A 20,886-nucleotide genomic window follows, 5' to 3' on the forward strand; every position below is an offset into this window, starting at 1 on the left:
ATTTTAGAGAACCACTTGGTCCCCACCAACTGGTTAAACAAGTCAGGAATTAACGACAATGGGTAGGAATTGCATACGGTAATCTTATTAATTTTACGAAAATCCAGACATGGACGTAAACCCCCGTCCTTTTTTTTAACAAAGAAAAATCCAACTGCCACAGGCGACTTAGAAAGTCTATTGTGACCAGCAGCCAGGCTAGTTTGTATCTACTCCTCCAAGGCCTTTCATTCAGGAATAGTCAGATTAAACAAGTGACTCTTGTGAAGAGTAGCTCCCGGAACAAACTCAATCGCGCAATCATAATCCCTATGAGGAGGTAAAACTTGCGACTCCTTCTCCGAAAAAACCCTCCAAAAATATTAAATAGGTACCGGTATTTCCCCTTTTTCCACAGCTGCAGTGCGACCATTACAACATTTATCATAGCACTTTGGACTCCAAGACTTAATCATTACATTAGTAGACCAGTCCAGTAAAGGATTGTGCAATTTTAACCAAGGCAAACCTAGAACGACCGGAGAGGGTAAATTATCTAATACAACCAAGTCCAAAATTTCTTGGTGAACTCCATTGATAGTGAGGGGAAATGCAGCAACCTTGTGAGTAATACATTTCAAGGGAGTGGTATCAATTGCAATCACAGAAGTAGGTGATGACAAAGGTTTGGATCTCAATTTAAGTTTTTCCAAAAAACCTTTATCAATCACATTAAGTTTTGAACCACAATCCACAAATACCTGAAATTCAATCAAATTTTCCTGCAAAGTAGTACTCCCTGAAAGAAATACTCCTGCAGAGCGTAAACAAGCTATACGGGCGTACCTGACCTCTTTTTTTTCTTTACTTAAATGAAGCTCACAATTCTTTATCAAATGGTCAGCTTTACCACAATAAAGACACAATCCCTCGGCGAACCTCCGGTCTCTTTCCTGAAAGGAGAGCGACTTCGCCCCAGCCTCCATCGGTTCTCCGCCATCATAGCAGATTTTCTGGGGACTAGGACCTGGCATTACAGGAGTCTTTACCTCATTCTGTCTAAATCTCAGCCTCCTGTCCACAGGAACAGCTAATTGCATGGCATCCTGCAGAGTCTCAGGTGCAGGGAATCCAATTAGCAAATCCTTAACCCTTTCACTCACACCAGCAAGAAATAGATATTTCAGAGCAGGATCATTCCATTTGACTTCTGAAGCCCATCTTCTAAAGTGTGTGCAATAATTTTCAACATCACCTGACCCCTGCTTCAAATGCCTGAGTTCTGCCTCAGCAGATGAGATTTGATCAGGATCGTTATATAATAGACCCATAGCCGAAAAAAATTCTTCTACAGACTTTAAGCATGGATCATTAGGTTGGAGAGAAAAGGCCCACCTCTGTGGTTCTTTGCGCAAAAGTGACATATTAAAACCAATGCACTGTGATTCATTCTCAGAGAACCTAGGTCTCAAACGAAAATATAACAAACAAGCATTTTTAAAAGAAAAAAAATCTTGCTGTTTACCATAAAAAATATCAGGCAGTCCTACCTTGGGTTCCACAAAATGCGCTCCAGAACAGCTACTCACGTGTTTCTGGAGCTCGGCCACCTTCAGAGACAATCCCTGCAAGCGTTGAGCCAAATCCTGGATGGAAACCATACTGATCCCCGAATTTCTTTCCTTTTAGTTTTTTGGGCTGGACTTACTGTTATGATCTGCAACATGTACTAAGGAAAGATAGGGGAAAGCTGTCCCTACAGTAAGACTAAGCTGAATCCCTACGATGTAGCGGGTTGCCTGTTCCTAGCGAACAGACCCGCCTTAGTCCTCGGCTAGTCTGAACGAAGACCTATAGCATAAGGAGAGGGGTCTCTAAAAGAACTAAGGACTGGAACAAAAATGGGACTCCTCCTAAACAGAGAAGTTGTTGCAGAACACAAAAATACAAACAGACAAAAAGGTACTAGAGGTCCCAGAAGGACCAAGCGAACTGATAGGCACCGAAGCACGTGGCTAGAAAAACAGTCAACAACACTGAAGTCCAGCACAGCCAGAAGGGCGGAGCTGGAATATAAAGGCAGGTGGTCATGTGACCGCAAAACACATGATGGACAAAAACAAACAGGAGGGTTCTAACACTGAAGGAGGAAGTTAGCTATGAAAGGTGGGAGGCAGGTGGGGAGAGGGGAGCACCAATGGGGATGTTAAAGTCCACCATGATGAGAAGGGGATGTTACAGGATAGAAAGTTTAGAAGCCAGGTGGAAAAGTGATCCAGGAACTGATGGGAGGGGCCTGGAGGGCGATACACAACCACCAGTCGCAGGGAGAAGGGCTGGTAGAGTCTGACAGTGTGGACCACAAAAAAAGGGCAGATAAGGGAGGATGCTGGGGGGATGACCTCAAAACTATATTTTGTTGAAAGGAGCAGACTAACACCTACACCTGATCTGTTGTCACGTCTCGGGGTATGAGAAAAATGAAGGCCTCCATATCAGAGAGCAGCAGCGGAGGTGGTGTCTGACTGCTGGATCCAAGTTTCTGTAAGAGCCAGAAGATTAAGGGAATTTGAAAGGAAAAAATGATGAATGTTCGAGAGTTTGTTACACTCTGACCGTGCATTCCAAAGGGCACAATTAAAAGAGACAGAAGGCATGTAATGAATATTAATGAGATTATCAGGGTTTCTGAGTGTAGCAGGGAAAGAGTTAGCCTTATTATTACAAGAGGGGCTTGGATTAGCAGAGATATCTATTGCAACTAGGAGAAGGAGAATAGAGAGAGTTAACAGATGGTTGAGTAATTTATGAAAGCTTCTCTTGTGTTGCATGGTGGGAGTTAATGGATCTCTGTGGTTTAACATTGTGAAGAGAGCATGAGAGCTGTACATTGGAGAAGAGAGGAGAGAGCGGTTGATATGGTTCAAAGTCTCCAATGCGGCAGTCAAATGACCTATAACGTGTATGAAGAAAACAGGTTACCCCGAAGAAACCCATAAAAACATGTTATACAGTATATGCTGACCTCCAGAGTTAATAAGTCCTGCATATCAAATCAATACGTATAACAGAAAAAAAGGAACATTATGTTAATATACAAATATCGGCTTAAGATAATCTTCAACTAATGTTCCCCCTTAGACCACATTGTGTGAACAGTGTTTTTACTTAGAGGGATCATATAGTGAAAACAAGTTATCACCTATCCACAGGATGAGTGGCAATTTATTGATCGTTAGAGTCTGGTCTGATTGCTTGGACCTGCACCAATCAGTAGAATGGGGAATTTTTATCCCCAGTATAGCGCAACTTCAGTCCAATGCTGGGTGCTGGGGAAAAAAATTCCCTGTCGATCAGTGTAGGTCCCAGAACTCAGACTCCCACCGATCAATGTTATAACCTATCCAGTGAATAGAAAATAACTTGCTTTCACTGGACAACTTCTTTAATATTGTTAATCCACAGGTAGTGGTAATATTAAAGGAAATGTAATTCCAGCAGCTAAATACAACCTCTACAAATCCTATTAGATTTTCTAAGTGTTTCAAAGTCTGGCCTAAATAATAAGGCCACTGGCCAGGTTACACAAGCCCCAATTTATCATTTGCCTTTTACTAAGTCACTTTTTTTTTTAGTCTTGTTGTATTTGTTGCCATTTTTGTGCCAAATTCTTTAAAATGGTGCACAAAATTCATGAATTTTGTGCGAAGTAAAAAATGGTCTTTTTTATGTCTTTAGCTGTCTTTGTAACTTTTTAGCCCAAAAAAATCATGTATTGCAAAATGTTTCAAAACTAGCACCAAAATAACTTTCATACTCAAAAACACTTGATGAGTGGACCTGAAGACATTGGCACCTTATTTTCTTACTTTTTAAAAAGTCGCAATTGATAAATCAGGTGAAAATATATGGAAATCCAAAATTACGCCCACAACATTAGGAACTTAGAATAAAATAAGTGAAAATAGACTAAATATTAAATAGACTTTGAAAACAGCAAAAACTACAGGAAGAATTAGGTGCAAATGAAAATCATGTGAAAAATACCAAAAATATATATATAAAAAACAGATAAATGCAATAATGAATTGGAGCCATAGTGCCTTAAAATTCAGTAATAATATAATTGAAGTAAGTTAGTACTATAGAATTAAGCTAAATTACTCTTACAATTATTATAGTATGAATTACTTCTATGTTTTTAGTAACTTACCATTTCTGTATCTGATACTGGTCCAAAGCTTGTAACATAAATGTCAGTTTTTACTTGAGTAATTCTCTCTGAAAACAAACAAACATTAATTATTGATGGGAAAACAACCAAACATTGATTATTTATGGGAAATATTTTATATGCACACGACTTTTTTAGTAATGTCCATTTTTATGTCTTACTGTATATCGTATTTACTGTACTGTGAATAGTATTAATATATTTCACAAGCTAGTGGTGATACAGCATTGGTTTGTGGTGTTCCCTCCATGCTGCTCCATCCTTTGTTAAAAAGGACCTTTCACCAAATTTTCAGGCTGAACTGGACAGACGATCTAATAGTGGCCGAAGAACGGAATAAAACGTTTTGGTTTTAAATTTCATCTCCCAAAGTATTTGGCACCTAATGAGTTAACTTTAGTAAAGTACATGTCAGTGTTTTCACTGGGGGCGTGTGTAATATGTGTAAATTATTCTTCAATATGTCTATACATAATTTGCTGTTGCATTGATGGTACAGTAACAGTTAACATACTCACCAAGGCAGGTTGCTAAGAAAATAGTTGGTGGATGGAGTTTTTGCACATAAAAAGTAAGACACAATTTAGTTAGTAGTCGTTGATTAAAGTTAGCATGGAGTGAGAGAAGAAGAAGAAGAGAGGGAGAGAGTCCAAGGTGGGAGTTTAGAAGAGAAGCTCAGTGAGCACAACTACAGCTACACTCAAATATGTGAGGGGACGTCTCCCCTGTTATAATCTGGCTGCAATGGAGTGGCTAACTCAAGGGAAAGTGTGAGGGAGCAACAACGCCTGCCAGTTGGGGTGAGTGATCGCCTAACTCTACAGAGCTCATATGCCTATTGCTGCTGCAAAACTTGGGCGCAACATTCGGCCAATCGGTTGTTACTAATAGAAGACTATGGGGATAACGTTAAGCCATTGCCCTTCATGCTATATGAAAGTTAGTGAGGTTGGGACAAGGAGACCATACATGGATAGAGAACCTGAAAGGGTGAAATGGAAAACTCTATAGCGTCAGTACTGGACACCAGATCTTAGACACCCGGAAGGACTTACTGATACCACTCCTCATTTGTTACCCATCGTTGTGCCTCCGCCACCATATGCTGTCTGTAATGTGGAACTGTTTATCATCAGCGCGTGTTGCCTGTACTGTACCCCCTTGGACTGTGAATGAGTAAAAGATTACCATCTGTTTTACCATTACCAAAGTCTCCTGGCTACAATCTCACTCCCTAACCCATCTCCCTCTGCACCAAAACACCATGGGGAACATCGAACACACCGCATGCCATCCGGGAGGGGACAGAAGAAACGACGTTTAACCCCCGCACACCCGCAGCCGTGTGTCCCTATATCTGTGACCTCCTCAGTGCCAGGCTTCAGGCATGGCCACAAGCGACCTTGTGACCAGGGACCACAGAGTAGATCCGACCCATGCCCGACGTACTGGATGGTTATCCATCGCCCTCCGGCGCCGTGTTACACATGTACTTCTCTCTGTAGGATAACACCCACTTGGACTTAACAAAAGTTAATTATTTAGGTGCCAAATACTTTGCTGCAAATACTGAATGTGTACACACACCCTAAAGAGTATAGGAAACTTTTTGGAAACATATTGTGCTGACTACCAGAATCTATGAAGGAAGGAAGCAGTATTAAAATCAAGCCATTTCTCTAATACTAATGCAAACATTAACGTACTGGCCAGGATAAAATATAAAATAGTTTTTTTTCTGCATGAATATAAGGGTATGTGCACACGATCAGTAATCGCTGTGGATTTCCGCAGCAGCCAGATGTTACAGCATAATGTATCACTGTAATGTATAGGATGCGGTGAATCCGCATGGTTCAATGAAAACGTACGGATTCACCTGCGTGCAACGCTTTGGACACAGCATAAAGTATACTGCGTTCAAAGCGCTGCCAATACCGACCGTGTGCACATACCCTTAGAGTTCAGACTATAATTACTCGTACTTTTAGACTACATCCTTAAATGAAATGTATCATCAGAGAATAACCTATAGCTGAAATCAGACTTAAATCAGACTTTTGTGTTAAATGTATTTTTTAAACATTTTTGACAATATATTTTTTTACAATTTGTATAAAAAAAATTAGAAAGTAATTCATTAGACCCTTAACTCCTTTTGTAATTTGCTTTATTATAAAATTGCCTGTATGTGCTTTTTTTTATTTATCACATGAAGATGGCCCTGCAGTCAATTCTCCGTGGTTTCAATCAGCCTTCTAAAACAGGACATCATCAGGGGGTTGCACCATAGTCACATACTACAACAGCTTCTGTCACTGCCATTCCCTGATGGTGTCCTGCTTCAGGCTGGATGACAGAGAAGTGACTGCAGCTTCAGTGTCGCTGATACAGTTCATACTTCTGAAACCGCCGCCTCTTTCCATGAAATGAGACATCAACGGAGTCGGTGATAGAAGCAGGGTGAGTGACATCAGTGCCTCTCACTAATAACAACTCATTTGAGAGTGGTGATAGAAGCTGTGGGCTGCACTAGTGTCACTCACCCTTCTTCTGTCACTGCCCCTTGATGATGTCTCATTTCAGGCAAAGAGGCAGCAGTGTCAAAAGCATGGACTGTAGTGTCGGTGACCAAAAAATGTGGCAACGGCAGACACAAAAGAAGTGTGTTGGTGGCCATTGAAGCTGTGGTCACAATACCATCACCCAATCTGAAACAGGGGATGGCGATGACAGAAGTTGTATTAAGTAATAGCAGTCCTGTCCCCAGATTACATCCTGTTTCAGGTGGGGGGTGATAGTGACTGCAGGGCCATCCTCCTGTGATGATCTTTTTGAGACTTCCTTCAAACTAAATGTCATAGGAAGTATAGAAAAAAAGAACAGATACGGAATAGCTGTATAGGAAGAATAGTAGAGAATGTTATAATAAAGCAAATTATAAAGTGGTTAGGTAGATAGGTATTTATAAAAGACATTATAGGTATTGGACAGCCCCTTTAAAACCCATAAGAGCTGAATCTCCTCAATACATGGCAGTTGCTGTTGGTATTATACCATCAACACCTGTCTGTAATAGCAGTTATATCTGACAGTGGCATTTAAGTGGTATGATTGCACAGGTTCAACGATTCAGGTGCCCAATGCCCAACACAGGTGACATGACAGTGGGGTGCTAATGGCTTGTGATAGCAGTCAAAGGCCTGCTGAAAGTCCCACCACTGCCATCTTTGTGCCTGCGGCTACTTTCCATAAGGGGCAAATAAATTCACTTTTTAATGCACTGCTGGAGAATTTCAGTATAAAATACAAGCAAACACTGGTTTAAGTTCCTTAAGAACCTAGGAAGACTAAAAAAATTATTGTTTAAATTTTAAAAATGTGAAGAAACATACAAGTTAGAATCACCCTCTTTTTCCAATACAAACATAATGAAAATAAAAAATTAAACATATTTGGTATCAATATGTTCACAAAACCCTAGTCTATCAAAGTATTAAATGATTTAACCTCTATGGTAAATGCCATCAAGAGAAAAAAATATCTGAATGCCAGAATCAGCATTTTTTGGTTCCCACACCTCCCAAAAATGTAATCAAAATTAATCAAGACATCATATCTAGGCCATAATGACACTATTAATAACTACGGCTCACCACAAAAAATAAATCTCATACAGCTCCAGAGATGAGAGATATCAAAGTCCAGATAGAGTGAAGATGTGTGAAATTTATCATCTAAAACTGTAAATTGTAGAAAAACAAAAGCAAATAGCTTACCATTTAATTGTTCCTGACACTGTCTGAATGTGCACGCTGCATTCACTACTACTGCGCGTGCATTAAAGGATTACGTCCTGATGCATATCAGCATCAGGACATACTTTGTAGTTGGAGTCAGTGTAGTCTGCGCTCCTGTCCCGCCGATGATGACAATAGCAGCGGCAGCCTCAGCCCCTCCTGTGATGGTTATGTCCCCAGCCCCTCCTGTGATGGTTATGTCCCCAGCCCTTCCTGTGATGTATATGCACCATTCCCTCCTCTGATGTATATGTCTCCAGCCCCTCCTGTGATATACATTCCCAGGTGTCTCCTGTGATGTATATGCCCCCAACCTCTCTGATGATGTGTGAGCCCCAGGCCCTCCTATGATGTATTGTCACGGGTGAGTCAGATGCAACAGACAGTCGCTCTGCATCTGGCTGCAGAAGGTCTCTGTGTTTGGCATTGCAGATGCCTTCTTAATCTTTCTGACTTTTGGACCCAGCGACTACCTCCCTCATGCTCTGATTGACACACCTTGGTCTGGGTGTTTATAAACTCTCAGTCTGCTTCAGGGAGACGCCGCTGATATTCTCATTTTCCCTTGTGAAGGCTTGGAGCTATTGCAGTTAGCTAACTTCCTCTCTGGTGCCCTTGGAGGACGTTTGGAGTTAACTCTCTGGAGTCTGCTCAAGCTAAGTTTCTCCCCCTTTTTTTGTCTCCCTTGTTGTCTTTAGTTTATAGTGGGGACTGACCAGTTCTCATTCCCCCTCCCTATCCAGGGCCTAGCTCTAGGGATATACAGGGCTTAGGTTTCCTACTTGGCGATTGGTGTGAAACCAATATAGGGACAGTAAGGTAGGAAGGGCGTTATTAGATCTGTCTAGGGGTCTCCACTACCCTTTCCCTAGTGTTTGGGCTTCCTTCCCCTCATCCCTTCGTGTTGTACTTAGTCTTTTCCACACTGTGCATGACATGTATGTGCCCAAACCCTGCTGTGATGCAAATGCCCCAGCATCTCCTATGATGTATTTGCCTCAGCGTCTCCTGTGATGTTTATGCCCTCAGCGTCTCATGTGATGTTTATGCCCTCAGCCGCTCCTGTGCTATATATGCCCCCATGCGCTCCTATGATGAATATGCCACTGCATCTCCTGTGATGTTTGTGCCCCAGCATCTACTATGATGTATACGCTCCCAGCCCCTTCACTGATGTATATGCCCCAGCCCCTCCAGTGATATAGATATATAACTCCCAGCATCTTCTGTGATGCATATGCTCCCAGCGCCTCCTGTGATGTATATACCTTCAGTGTCTCCTGTGAGGTGAATGCACCCAGAATCTCCTGTCGTGTATATGGCTCCAGCATCTCCTGTTATGTATATGCTCCCGGCATCTCCTGTGATGTATATGACCCCAGCCCCTCCTGTGATGTATATGTCCCCAACCCCTCTTGTGATGTTTATGCCCCAGCATCTCATGTGATGTATGTCCCCAGCCCCTCCTGTGATATAAATATCTCTCCAGTGTTTCCTATTATATGCTACTGCCCCGGTGGATCCTATGGGATATATATTCTCCAGTCCCAGCATCTCTTGTGTCCCCTGTGTAATGTATATGCTCCAATTCCAGCACATCCAGTGTAAAGTATATGCTCCAGCCCCAGTGTCTCCTATGCGATGTATATGCTGCAGTCCCAGTGTCTCCTATGTGATGTATATACAGTAGTCTGCATGTATCCTATTTGATGTATATATCCCGTGTAGTGTATATGCTACAATCCCAGCATCTCCTCTGTAATGTATATGTTCCAGCCCCAGTGTCTCCTATGTGATGCATATGATGCAGCCCCAGTGTCTCCTATGTGATGTATATACAGTAGTCTGCGTGTCTCCTGTTTAATGTATATACTACAGACCCCCTACTGCTTGAGTTCCATAAATGTTACATGAGCAGTGATGAATTTCCTATTTTTGTGTTCAGAACTTACTGCTTTGAGTTCTTTTCAAAATTAATTGAAAAAAGCCGACTATGATCCAAACCAACACAAATATGGAAAAGCAGTTGCAAGTAGCAACATCATCAATACCACCTAATACATTGTTGCACCAAAGAGAAGCAGTTCCAGCCATCACATTAGGGGTGAGTTAATTAAATGTTTGATAAATTTCAAATTGATAATTTTGTACGACCCCCGATTGATGGTATAAATATCAAAATGGCCTGGTAAAAAACAACAAAATAATGAAAATATATACTGTTTATGGTATAGGCTGGATAATTGGTTTAGCTAGTGAGAAATATCTAGAAACAATATTCCTTATTTTCTTTTCTTAATGACATATTAATTAACACCACAGCTCGTTCAGTTCATTCAGTCAAAGTGCCATTATCAAATTGAACTAATTTGGCAGGTTTATTATATCCACAAAAATAATCTTGTTAAAATGGATATACAGTGCCCCAGGGCAGCCAATGAATCACAGCAGTCTTATCTAAAGCTTTATTTCCAGTAAAAAAATGGCTAGTATTGAAGGAGTTAATGCATAGAAAATACATAGAGAGATTGATATGCTCACCATTCTTGTGCTGACTGGCAGATACATGGTAGAGCTTGATGGCCAAACAGGGTGCTTTGCACCCTATTTAAATGTTGTCTATACATTAAAGGTGCATTTCACAACAGCCAATTTTAAGGCATTAAATGACCATTAATCAGTAAATATTTAGCGATTCACTGCTGTTTAAAGGGAATCTGTCACCCCCTGGCACTTATCTGACCCCTAATATGGGCATACAGGTAATAGAAATATGAATCTACACTTATCTGTATGCCTCATATTAGAGGTCAGGTTTCTTTGAAATTACTTTTTATTCAATCCGTTTTCTGATGCCTTGCGGGCCAGGGGACGGGAAGAATCCCCCCCCCATATTTGTGAATTATAAAGTCCCCCCTCTCCTGCACGTCACAGTGACTCCCTTGCGCCTGCGCACAAGATCACTGCTGAAAACAAAATAGCCGGGAGCAAAAAGTGCACCGTGCGTTAAAGGTGATGTGCGCATGCGCAGGATTAGGAATACGAGACTGCACGTCACAGTGCCCTGTGACGTACAGGGGAGGGGGAGAAAATTGCAAGTCACAAAGTAGGCTGGGATTGCATCCCGTCCCCTGGCTGGCAAGGCATCAGAAAACAGATTGAATAAAAAGAAATTTCAAAGCAACCTGACCTCTAATATGGGGCATACAGGTAGGTATAGATTCACATTTCTATCACCTGTACGCCCATATTAGAGCTCAGATAAGTGCCAGGGGGTGACAGATACCCTTAAATAACAGACCAAATCAATCTTCAGATATGCATGATCTAAATTAGATAATTTAGTGTGCACAAACTGCCATTGTCCTCAGCAGCGTAAGCCCTGTTTACAAAGGACGATGAGCTGCCAAGAATGAGAATCTTTTTTGCAGCACAAAAGATCATTTCATCCAATGAAAGATCATTTCCCTGTTCATCAAGTGATTATTAGCCTGTTTAGACTGCACGATTATCATGAAAGAGCGGCGCTCTTAGGAAAGCTTTTCACAATAATTTTGCATTGTAAAGGACCTTTAGTCCTTGCTATTGTACTACTGACTCTAACTTGCTTCTCTTGTTGTTTATTCCTAATATTTAACCTGTTATACCTGAATTTGACCTTACACTTAAAGAGTGTGTCCACTACTCAGATACCACCTTCTTAAATACTGCCTCCTGTAACAGCGCCGTTCGATGTATGTGGGTCTCCCGAGGCTCACGTGACATTGTAATACCACGTGAGCCCTGCAGCCAATCAGCAGTTGCTAATGTTCTGCTGCGCTTTCGCTTCCTTCAAAAGTCCGAGTTACATCGGAATAGAGGGAGAGCATTGCAGCTCAATAGCGACCCCTGATTGGCTGCAGGAATCACTTGGCATAGCAATGTCACGCAAACCTCGGGAACCCCATCCTGACATCACTCGAACACAGCCAGTATGGGATGTGAACATAAGGTATTTTTATTTTACTTTGTGGAATATAGTATTTAACAAGGGGTTGTTTGAGGAGTGGACAACTCCTTTAACCTTTGACTTGACGATTTTGTCTATGGCTCTGCTCTTGTTTTGACCTCGGCTATTCTTCTGATTACGCTATTGCCAGAATCAGATCTCAATGGTTTGGGTAGAGGAAGTGATAAGGAATTTGAATGATCTCAATGGTTTGGGTAGAGGAAGTGATAAGGAATTTGAATGTTTATTTTCAGTAGGAATCAAGAAGCAACAAAGAACAACAGAGACATTTTATCAACAGTCTTTAGGTTTGTGATTAAAAAAATAATGGTAGCATCATTAATAACTTTGGTCAATTTTACCCTTTTTCTCCCCACACACACCCCATTTTGTAGACTTTTCAAAGAATACAAGAACATGCCACAACATTTTTTTTTGCATTTTGCACCTCATAATTACAGTGCATTAAGCTTAAAAAGTCCCCAATATATTAGAAATACTGTACATACTACAATCTCTTCAAGGTTAAACCAAAATATCTCCTAAACACAAGGCCTAGTCTGAGGATATGTTCAATTGCAGCGTTTTTACAGCACCAGTGTCACATCTCCACTAGAACCTGCTCCTGTGGTGTCCAGTTCTGTTACCAGGCGGCGCCATATTCACTCTGCAGGCACTGGTGATAGAAGAGATGTCAGATTCAGAAGCTTTGGATAGCGTAGGCTCTGTCCAGCCACTAAGTTTAGCGTGGCTGGGACCTACAGTGTTATGCAGTCTGATGGTATGGGTGTGTGTGCTGTCCAACTGATGTTATCAGCTCCTTGCTTCAGTCAACTGGAAAGCATAACACACTAATACAGCATCCAACTTACTGCTGGAAGCTGCAAGATATAGCCTTGTGTTCCTTGGTTCAGTCTCTTTAGTTAAGCTCGTGTGTAGTGTGTTTCTTGTCTTTGACCTCAGCTTGTTTTTTTTACTATTCTTGCGTCTTCCGATTTTGTACTTTTTCCAGCCCTCTTGGATCTGACCCGGCTACCTGACCACTCCGGCTAGCCTGCACTACCATACATTAGCTTATTCCGCTACTTGGACAACTCCTTCTTGAACTAAATGTTTGGCCCCGACAAAATAAAAAAGTTTATACTCACCTCTCATGCTGGCACCATTCCAGCGGTGTCAGCACTCATGGTCCCAGGGCTGCCGTGCAGTTGTTGTGACACGTGACCCTGGCGCCCAATCAGCGCTGACGTCACTGTCTCCACCTTCGGACAAATCGAACATGCAGAGTGTAACATCCCTGGCGGTGTGCTTGCATAGTGCACCACCTCCCACTATGCAAGATCGCAATCTTACCTGTCTGTCCAGTCTGCTATTCCTGCTCCAGTTCTTGCTGTGTGCTTATCCCTTGACTGACTGCTTAGGGCGGCGGCCCGGTTACTTCCTGATTCTTGTAGCTGCTGTGGGCGCACCCCTTATGCGTCTCCAGCCTATTGCTGTGAGTCACTGGATATTTAAACCCCCTCCACCCTGTAGGAGGTGCCTGAGCAACTCTTACCTTCAGAGGGCTCCTTGCCTCTCATGTGCCAGGTCCTGTCCCGTTCTGTTTCTTGCCTGTCCGCCAACCTGGGGGCTGTATTCCCAGGCCTGTCTGGGCTATCTCCTGGCCTGCTTGTCCGCCTCTCTGGGGGCCGTATGCGCAGACCCGCTCCTGAATCTTGTTGCGGTGTTTGTTCCTGTCTGAACACTCTCCTAGCCTGTTTGTCTCTATGTGCATATTTTCCCTTTTCTTGCAGTGTCTGAACCTGCACCTAACTCCAACTCGTTGTCTTTGTACTTCTGTTTGTGAGTTTGGAGTCCACTCGCTACTTCATTGCAAGTACCTTGTGTGTATCTGGTTCTGCTTGTCCCTTCCAGTCTGTTCCGTGTGAACAGAGCCCTGTCCTCTCTGCTCTGCTTTGCTCACCGCTTTGGCGGTTCCTCTCTGCTCCACCTTGCTCACCGCTCCGGCGGTTCTTCTCTGCTCTACCTTGCTCACCGCTCCGGCGGTTTCTCTCTGCTCTGCCTTGCTCACCGCTCCGGCGGTTCCTCTCTGCTCTGCTTTGCTCACCGCTCCGGCGGTTCCTCTTTGCTCTGCCTTGCTCACCGCTCTGGCGGTTCCTCTCTGCTCTGCCTTGTCCACCGCGTCTGCGGTTTTGCTCTGCTCCGCTTGTTCACCGCGTCTGCGGTTTTGCTCTGCTTTGCTTGTTCACCGCGTCTGCGGTTTTGCTCTGCTTTGCTTGTTCACCGCGTCTGCAGTTTTGCTCTGCTTGGCTTGTTCGTCGCATCTGCGGTTTTGCTCTGCTTGGCTTGTTCCGCGGGTTTTGCCTTGCTCTGCTCATTTACCGCACCTGCGGGTTTTGCTTTGCTCTGTCCATTTACCGCACCTGCGGGTTTTGCTCTGCTCTGTTCGTTTACCGCATCCGCGGGTTTTGCTCTGCTCTGTCCGTTTACCGCACCTATGGGTTTTGCTTTGCTCTGTTCGTTTACCGCACCTGCAGTTTCGCTCTGCTCTATTTGCTCACCGTTCTGGCAGTTTTGCTCTGCTTTGCTTGTCTACCGCATCTGCGGCTCTGTTCCTGTATACCAGACTGTACTGGACTCTATCCAGCCTGCGCTTCAACCTGCTAGTATCTCCCTGTCCAGCCGTGTTTGCCAGTACCCACCTGCCTGCACTCCAGCCGTGCTCACCAGTAACCACCTGTCTGCATATCAGCCGTGCTTATCAGTGCCCACCTGTTTGCATATCAGCCATGCCTGCCAGTGCCCATCTGTCTGTATACCAGTCTAGCCTGCCTGTTCCTGCATTCCCCGGTGTGGTCAACAGCTGTGACGGGGGTCTGACCTGGAGTTGCACCTGGTCCCTCTGCTCGGTTCCTCCTTGTTTCACGGAGTCGTTAGCCGCCATGCGACCTAGGTTGGATCGGGTAGATAGTTAGTTATGCCCCTCCAGGCACTCCTCGGTTCATGGTACAGTGGGATCACTAATCACGCTCACGCCAGTCAGTCCGGGCGCGAGCGCAACAGTTTGCTCAGGCCATGGTTCCCGTTGAGCCCCACGGCCTTTCGCTCTCAGAGACATTTTGAATCCTTGTCTGGCGAATACGTGCACCAAATTTTTTTCTCAAGCTATGGCCCAGGCGATTTATGCACCAGCCCAAATGGATCTATCAGCACTCGTTCCTGCGGATCCACCACGGTACTATGGGGATCCAAAACGAAGCCGTGCATTTGTGGAGCAATGCATGCTGCATTTCAAGTTCTATGCTCATTATTTTCCTACCGATCGGGTTAAAGTGGCATTTATGATGTCCTACCTAGCGGGTGATGCCTTGAAATGGATCACCCCCCTATGGGAAGCATGTGATCCTATCATCTTTGACCTGCAGGCCTTCCTGGTGGCCTTTCTAATGGTCTTCGATGACCCTAACCCTGAAGCCTCTGCTAAAGCTTCCCTTTCCAGTATCCCGGAGCAGTCCTGATGGGTGATGTGTGTGGGTAGCTCCCCAGTTCTCCAGCCTGAAGAGACTGCTGCTCATCCAGAATCCACACAGGATGACTACGCTCCGCAGAATACTTCTCTTCCCAACCTCAAGAGGCAGTCCAGACGTGCAAGGCGTAGAGGCAAACCATCACGCCAGGTTCTGTCCTCCCAAAGACCTCCTATTCCCCAGCCTGTAAAAGCAGCTACCCACACTGAATCCATGAAGGTTGACCATGTTTGTCAGGCGAAGCAGAGGCCAGAACTCAGTCACAAAATCGGATTGTGGTCCCGCTGCGGTTGTTTGGGACCCCCTGACGGTCTTTGTCCAGAGAAGGTTGGAGAATCCCAAGACATTAGGCCTGTAGGAGAGGCTGCCCTTGGCCTTAGTGTTTCCTCTCCACAGATGACCATGACTGTCTCCGTGGCAAGTAAAAGCCTCGGATTAACCGGAAGTTTCGGGCTTAATGCCTTGAAGAGTCAGTGTTTGATTCCGGTCCGTAAACTCCAGAAGCCGGTTTGGGCATTGTCAGCGGAAGGACAAGCCCTATTCAGAAACAGTCAAAAGATGTCTGTACAAATTAAGCTCCAGATTGGAGCATTACATATGAAGAAGTTCACATTCCAGGTACTGACTGGCTTACCCACAGGGTGTCCAGAGCCGAAAGATCTAGTGCCCGCTCAGGTCTGGAGATCCTGCATGGTGTATCCTGCGGGACTGCTAAGGTGCAAGGGGTGTCCAGTCCCCACATCTTCAGGACAGTCAGCAGCTTCTTCTTCTTCTTTACCAGATCTGCTAGTCGCTGACTCGCAGTGCGCTGAAGTCTCCGAAGAAAGAGAAGCGGAGGCGTTGTCCCCACACAGTCTCGACAATTGTACCAATGATCTGGCTTCAGGTACCATCCCGTCTTACAGACAAGTCATCTCTGAAACTAGTCTGAAGATGGTCCTAAAGCAAGGACCCTCTGTCTCTAATAAATCTGGTCCTACGTCTATCAGGGCGGTGATTACCCCCGAGTCTCTGCACCCCTCCAACCAGGCGGAGGACCTCCAGTTGTCACCTGAATTCCCCGGGGTGCTACCTGTTAAACAGAGAGACTTTCCTACACCCGGTACCTGGTACGCCGCCCACTTCATCCAGTAAGCTTGGCAAAATGTACTCCGAAGCAGTGATTACCCCCGAGTGTCTGCATCCCTCCAACCAGGTGGAGGAACTCCAGTTGTCTCCTGAATTTCCTGGGGTGCTACCTGATAAACGGAGAGAGACTTTCCAACACCCAGTACCTGGTACGCCGCCCACTGCATCCAGTAAGCTTGGCAAAGTGAACGTCAAGGCGGTGGTTACCCCTGAATCTCTGCACCCCTCCAACTAGGCGGAGGACCTCCAGTTGTCTCCTGAATCCACCGGGGTGCTACCTGATAACAAATGGAGAGAGACTTTTCTGTGTGCTGTTCCCGGTACTTCATCCACTTCATCTGTTGCTGAGGATGGCTCAATGGGAGAAAACATCCTAGTCACCAAAATGATGAGACCAGTTTCTTTTCCTCTAATGGACAGAAGAGGTGGTCCTCTTGAGGAGAAGGATTGGCCTCCAAATTCTCTACAGACTACCCTTGCAGGCTTGAAGAAGAGGGGTGTAAGGGGGGGGTACTGTAACATCCCTGGCGGTGTGCTTGCATAGTGCACCACCTCCCACTATGCAAGATCGCAATCTTACCTGTCTGTCCAGTCTGCTATTCCTGCTCCAGTTCTTGCTGTGTGCTTATCCCTTGACTGACTGCTTAGGGCGGCGGCCCGGTTACTTCCTGATTATTGAAGCTGCTGTGGGCGCACCCCTTATACGTCTCCAGCCTATTGCTGTGAGTCACTGGATATTTAAACCCACTCCACCCTGTAGGAGGTGCCTGAGCAACTCTTACCTTCAGAGGGCTCCTTGCCTCTCATGTGCCAGGTCCCGTCCCGTTCCGTTCCTCTCTGCTCCACCTTGCTCACCGCTCCGGCGGTTCTTCTCTGCTCTACCTTGCTCACCGCTCCGGCGGTTCCTCTCTGCTCTACCTTGCTCACCGCTCCGGCAGTTCCTCTCTGCTCTGCTTTGCTCACCGCTCCGGCGGTTCCTCTTTGCTCTGCCTTGCTCACCGCTCCGGCGGTTCCTCTCTGCTCTGCCTTGTCCACCGCGTCAGCGGTTTTGCTCTGCTCTGCTTGTTCACCGCGTCTGCGGTTTTGCTCTGCTTTGCTTGTTCACTGCATCTGCAGTTTTGCTCTGCTTTGCTTGTTCACCGCGTCTGTGGTTTTGCTCTGCTTGGCTTGTTCGCCGCATCTGCGGTTTTGCTCTGCTTGGCTTGTTCGCTGCTTCCGCGGGTTTTGCTTTGCTCTGTCCATTTACTGCACCTGCGGGTTTTGCTCTGCTCTGCCCGTTTACCGCACCTGCGGGTTTTGTTTTGCTTTGTTCATTTACCGCACCTGCGGTTTCGCTCTGCTCTGTTTGCTCACCGCTTCAGCGGTTTTGCTCTGCTTTGCTTGTCTACTGCATCTGTGGCTCTGTTCCTGTATCCCAGTCTGTACTGGACTCTATGCAGCCTGCGCTTCAACCTGCTAGTATCTCCCTGTCTACATACCAGCCGTGTTTGCCAGTACCCACCTGCCTGCACTCCAGCTGTGCTCGCCAGTAACCACCTGTCTGCATATCAGCCGTGCTTATCAGTGCCCACCTGTTTGCATATCAGCCATGCCTGCCAGTGCCCACCTGTCTGTATGCCAGTCTAGCCTGCCTGTTCCTGAATTCCCCGGTGTGGGTCAACAGCTGTGACCGGGGTCTGACCTGGAGTTGCACCTGGTTCCTCTGCTCGGTTCCTCCTTGGTTCACGGAGTCGTTAGCCACCGTGCGACCTAGGTCGGATCGGGTAGATACTTAGTTACGCCCCTCCAGGCACTCCTCGGTTCATGGTACAGTGGGATCACTAATCACGCTCATGCCAGTCAGTCCGGGCGCGAGCGTAACACAGAGGAAGTCCTGGCTGCAGCTGCTCTCTCACTTCATTTTCATGTTCAATTAAAAAGGAAGTGAAGACAGTGACACCAGTGCTGATAGGGCGCCGGCATCATGTGTCACAACAACAGTATGGGAACCTTGGGGTAAGCTAGTGATGAAACCGTGGGAACGGCGCCAGCACAGGATGTGAGTATAAGCTTTTTTATTTTAAAGGGGCCAAGCATAGGGTATGAGAACGAGTTGTTCAAGTAGTAGATAACTTCTTTAAGTCCAGATCCCTTTATAGGGTTAAATGGTGAAGGCCAGGGCTTCCCCTGGGACCTGGTAAGTGGAGTGGCTTGCTCTAATCATGTCCATGGTAGCTATTTTAGAGCTGCCAGGTGACCATTGACAGAGCCACTTTACATTATATCTGGCCATGCAAATTAAGGAGGATCTTGCAGACCAGTTGCACTATAGTGAAACTGCTCAGGCCCAGGCACCCACAGCACCTCCCTTGACCTATTCAGAACTGAAAGTAAACCTGCCTGACAAATTTTCAGTTGACCATAAAGTTTTCTTTTCCTTTAAGGAAAGCTTCCATCTCTATTTAAGGCTCTGCCCAAGTACATCTGGTTCTAACACTCATCGTGTGCAACTCATCATTTTCCTGCTGTAGCGAGACCCCCAGGCTTGTGCCTTCTCCCAACCCCCTGATGCTTCAGAACTCTCCACTGTAGATTTTTTTGAGGCCTTAGGGCTCCTGAATGACGACCCTGACCAAGTAGCTTTTGCTGAAAGTAAATTAACTGCGCTCTGTCAGTGGCGACCTCTTGCCGAGTATTACTGCACAGAGTTTTTGCATTGGGCAACAGATTTGATAACACAGCCTAAGAAGAAATGAATAAAATGCAGAGAAAATTGCAATATTTCTAATAAATCTATCATCATCAGAGAGATGATGATAGATTTATTAGAAATAGCTGCATAGCAATGGCACAAATATTGGTTCCTGCAGGGACCACACATCCAGCGTTTGCGCATTTAAATGAGAACAACACTGAAAAACGCTCACAATTCTTACCAATTACCAAAAAGAACTAAGGTAATATTTAAGTGTGCAAGAAATATCCTGGTAGAGTTAATGCTATTTCTACTGGTTCTTCTATGAATAATGAGAAAAATGTGAACACCAATATTTTTCTCATTCAATAACTTTACTGTAAGGAGGCCTTTCAAATTGGAACTAATGAATATGCACGAGTATTCCAGTGATGTAAGTAGGAGGTCTATATTCTCAGTAGGCAGCTTCAACTTTGCTATTACATAATTGATACAAAATAATCAAGCTCTAAGGGACTCTTGCAGGCTAGCGGAAAATGACAGAAAAGGATGCAAGATCTTATAACAGGAGGAAATGAGCCTAGAAAATGTACATGACTGTAAAAAAGGGCAGAAAGTAATAAGTATCACTAAGTTGCCCCAATAATGCATTTGTTTCCTTATTAAAGTCTGATTTGTCTGCAGTTTGCATGCTTATTGCTGCCATAAAATACACAGAGAAGAGACATAAAGTCAACTGTTGAAATGTAAGCAAAGGAATATATTATGAGTAATCTTTATAGTAATAAAATACATCTAAAAACACTCCTGCGACACTTAAAGTGCTTGCTGGGAATAGAAAAAAATAAATAACTAAAGGAAATGTCATTATACATAAATTCCTAGACACATTTAATTAGCAAATCACAATTGTTTTGTCTATAATCACTATAGAATTAAAATAGCAGTCACCTTGTTACACTGACAGAATCCTGGAATATTAGGACAGATGCCGGTGAGCATGTGCAGTAGGAAGCTTCACCCCCTCCCTTCATATGTCAGAGGATGTGCTCCACTAATACTACAGGAAATAACAGGAGTGTAAGACGCTGAATATTATACATGGGCGCCCCATCTTCCAGAATGAATATCTTCAGGTCACAGCAGTGGTGCTCCCTACTGCACATGCCCCCAGGCAATCTTGGGATGGTTACTCTCAGTGAAACAAGTTGGTAGCCATTTTAATTTTATAATGATCACCTCACCAAACAAAAGATTGATTTTGATTTGCCAGATAAATGTATTTAGAAACTTATTTATACTGACATTTCCTTTAATTATTTATGCTTGGATATTCTCAGAGAACCCGTTTAAGTGCAAACAGTAATGAACATTCTCTAAAATCATAAAAAAAAACAATAAACACCTAAAAAAAACCTAATACATGGGTCTAAATTGTAAAGTGACTGTTGTCCTTTTGCTTTTTTCACAGAGAGGAGTTCATCCATAAATTTAATAGCATACTGCTTAAGTTTCATTTAGTAAAATCTATCCCATCCAAATAAATGATATCTGCC

General features: G+C 44.4%; 1 protein-coding gene across 1 annotated transcript in view; it reads right to left on the bottom strand.

The window, feature by feature from the left end:
• GABRA5 (gamma-aminobutyric acid type A receptor subunit alpha5) overlaps positions 1-20,886 on the bottom strand; it is a 425,627-nt gene that overhangs the window by 248,672 nt on the left and 156,069 nt on the right. Inside the window, exon 4 of the mRNA XM_073664538.1 lies at positions 4,193-4,260. Coding sequence (XP_073520639.1) covers positions 4,193-4,260 — 68 coding nt within the window. The remainder of the gene's footprint in view (positions 1-4,192; positions 4,261-20,886) is intronic.

Source organism: Phyllobates terribilis, unplaced genomic scaffold, assembly GCF_046119375.1.
Source record: "Phyllobates terribilis strain yellow unplaced genomic scaffold, ASM4611937v1 Scaffold_2__4_contigs__length_985480577, whole genome shotgun sequence".
Classification (NCBI taxonomy): Eukaryota; Metazoa; Chordata; class Amphibia; order Anura; family Dendrobatidae; genus Phyllobates; species Phyllobates terribilis.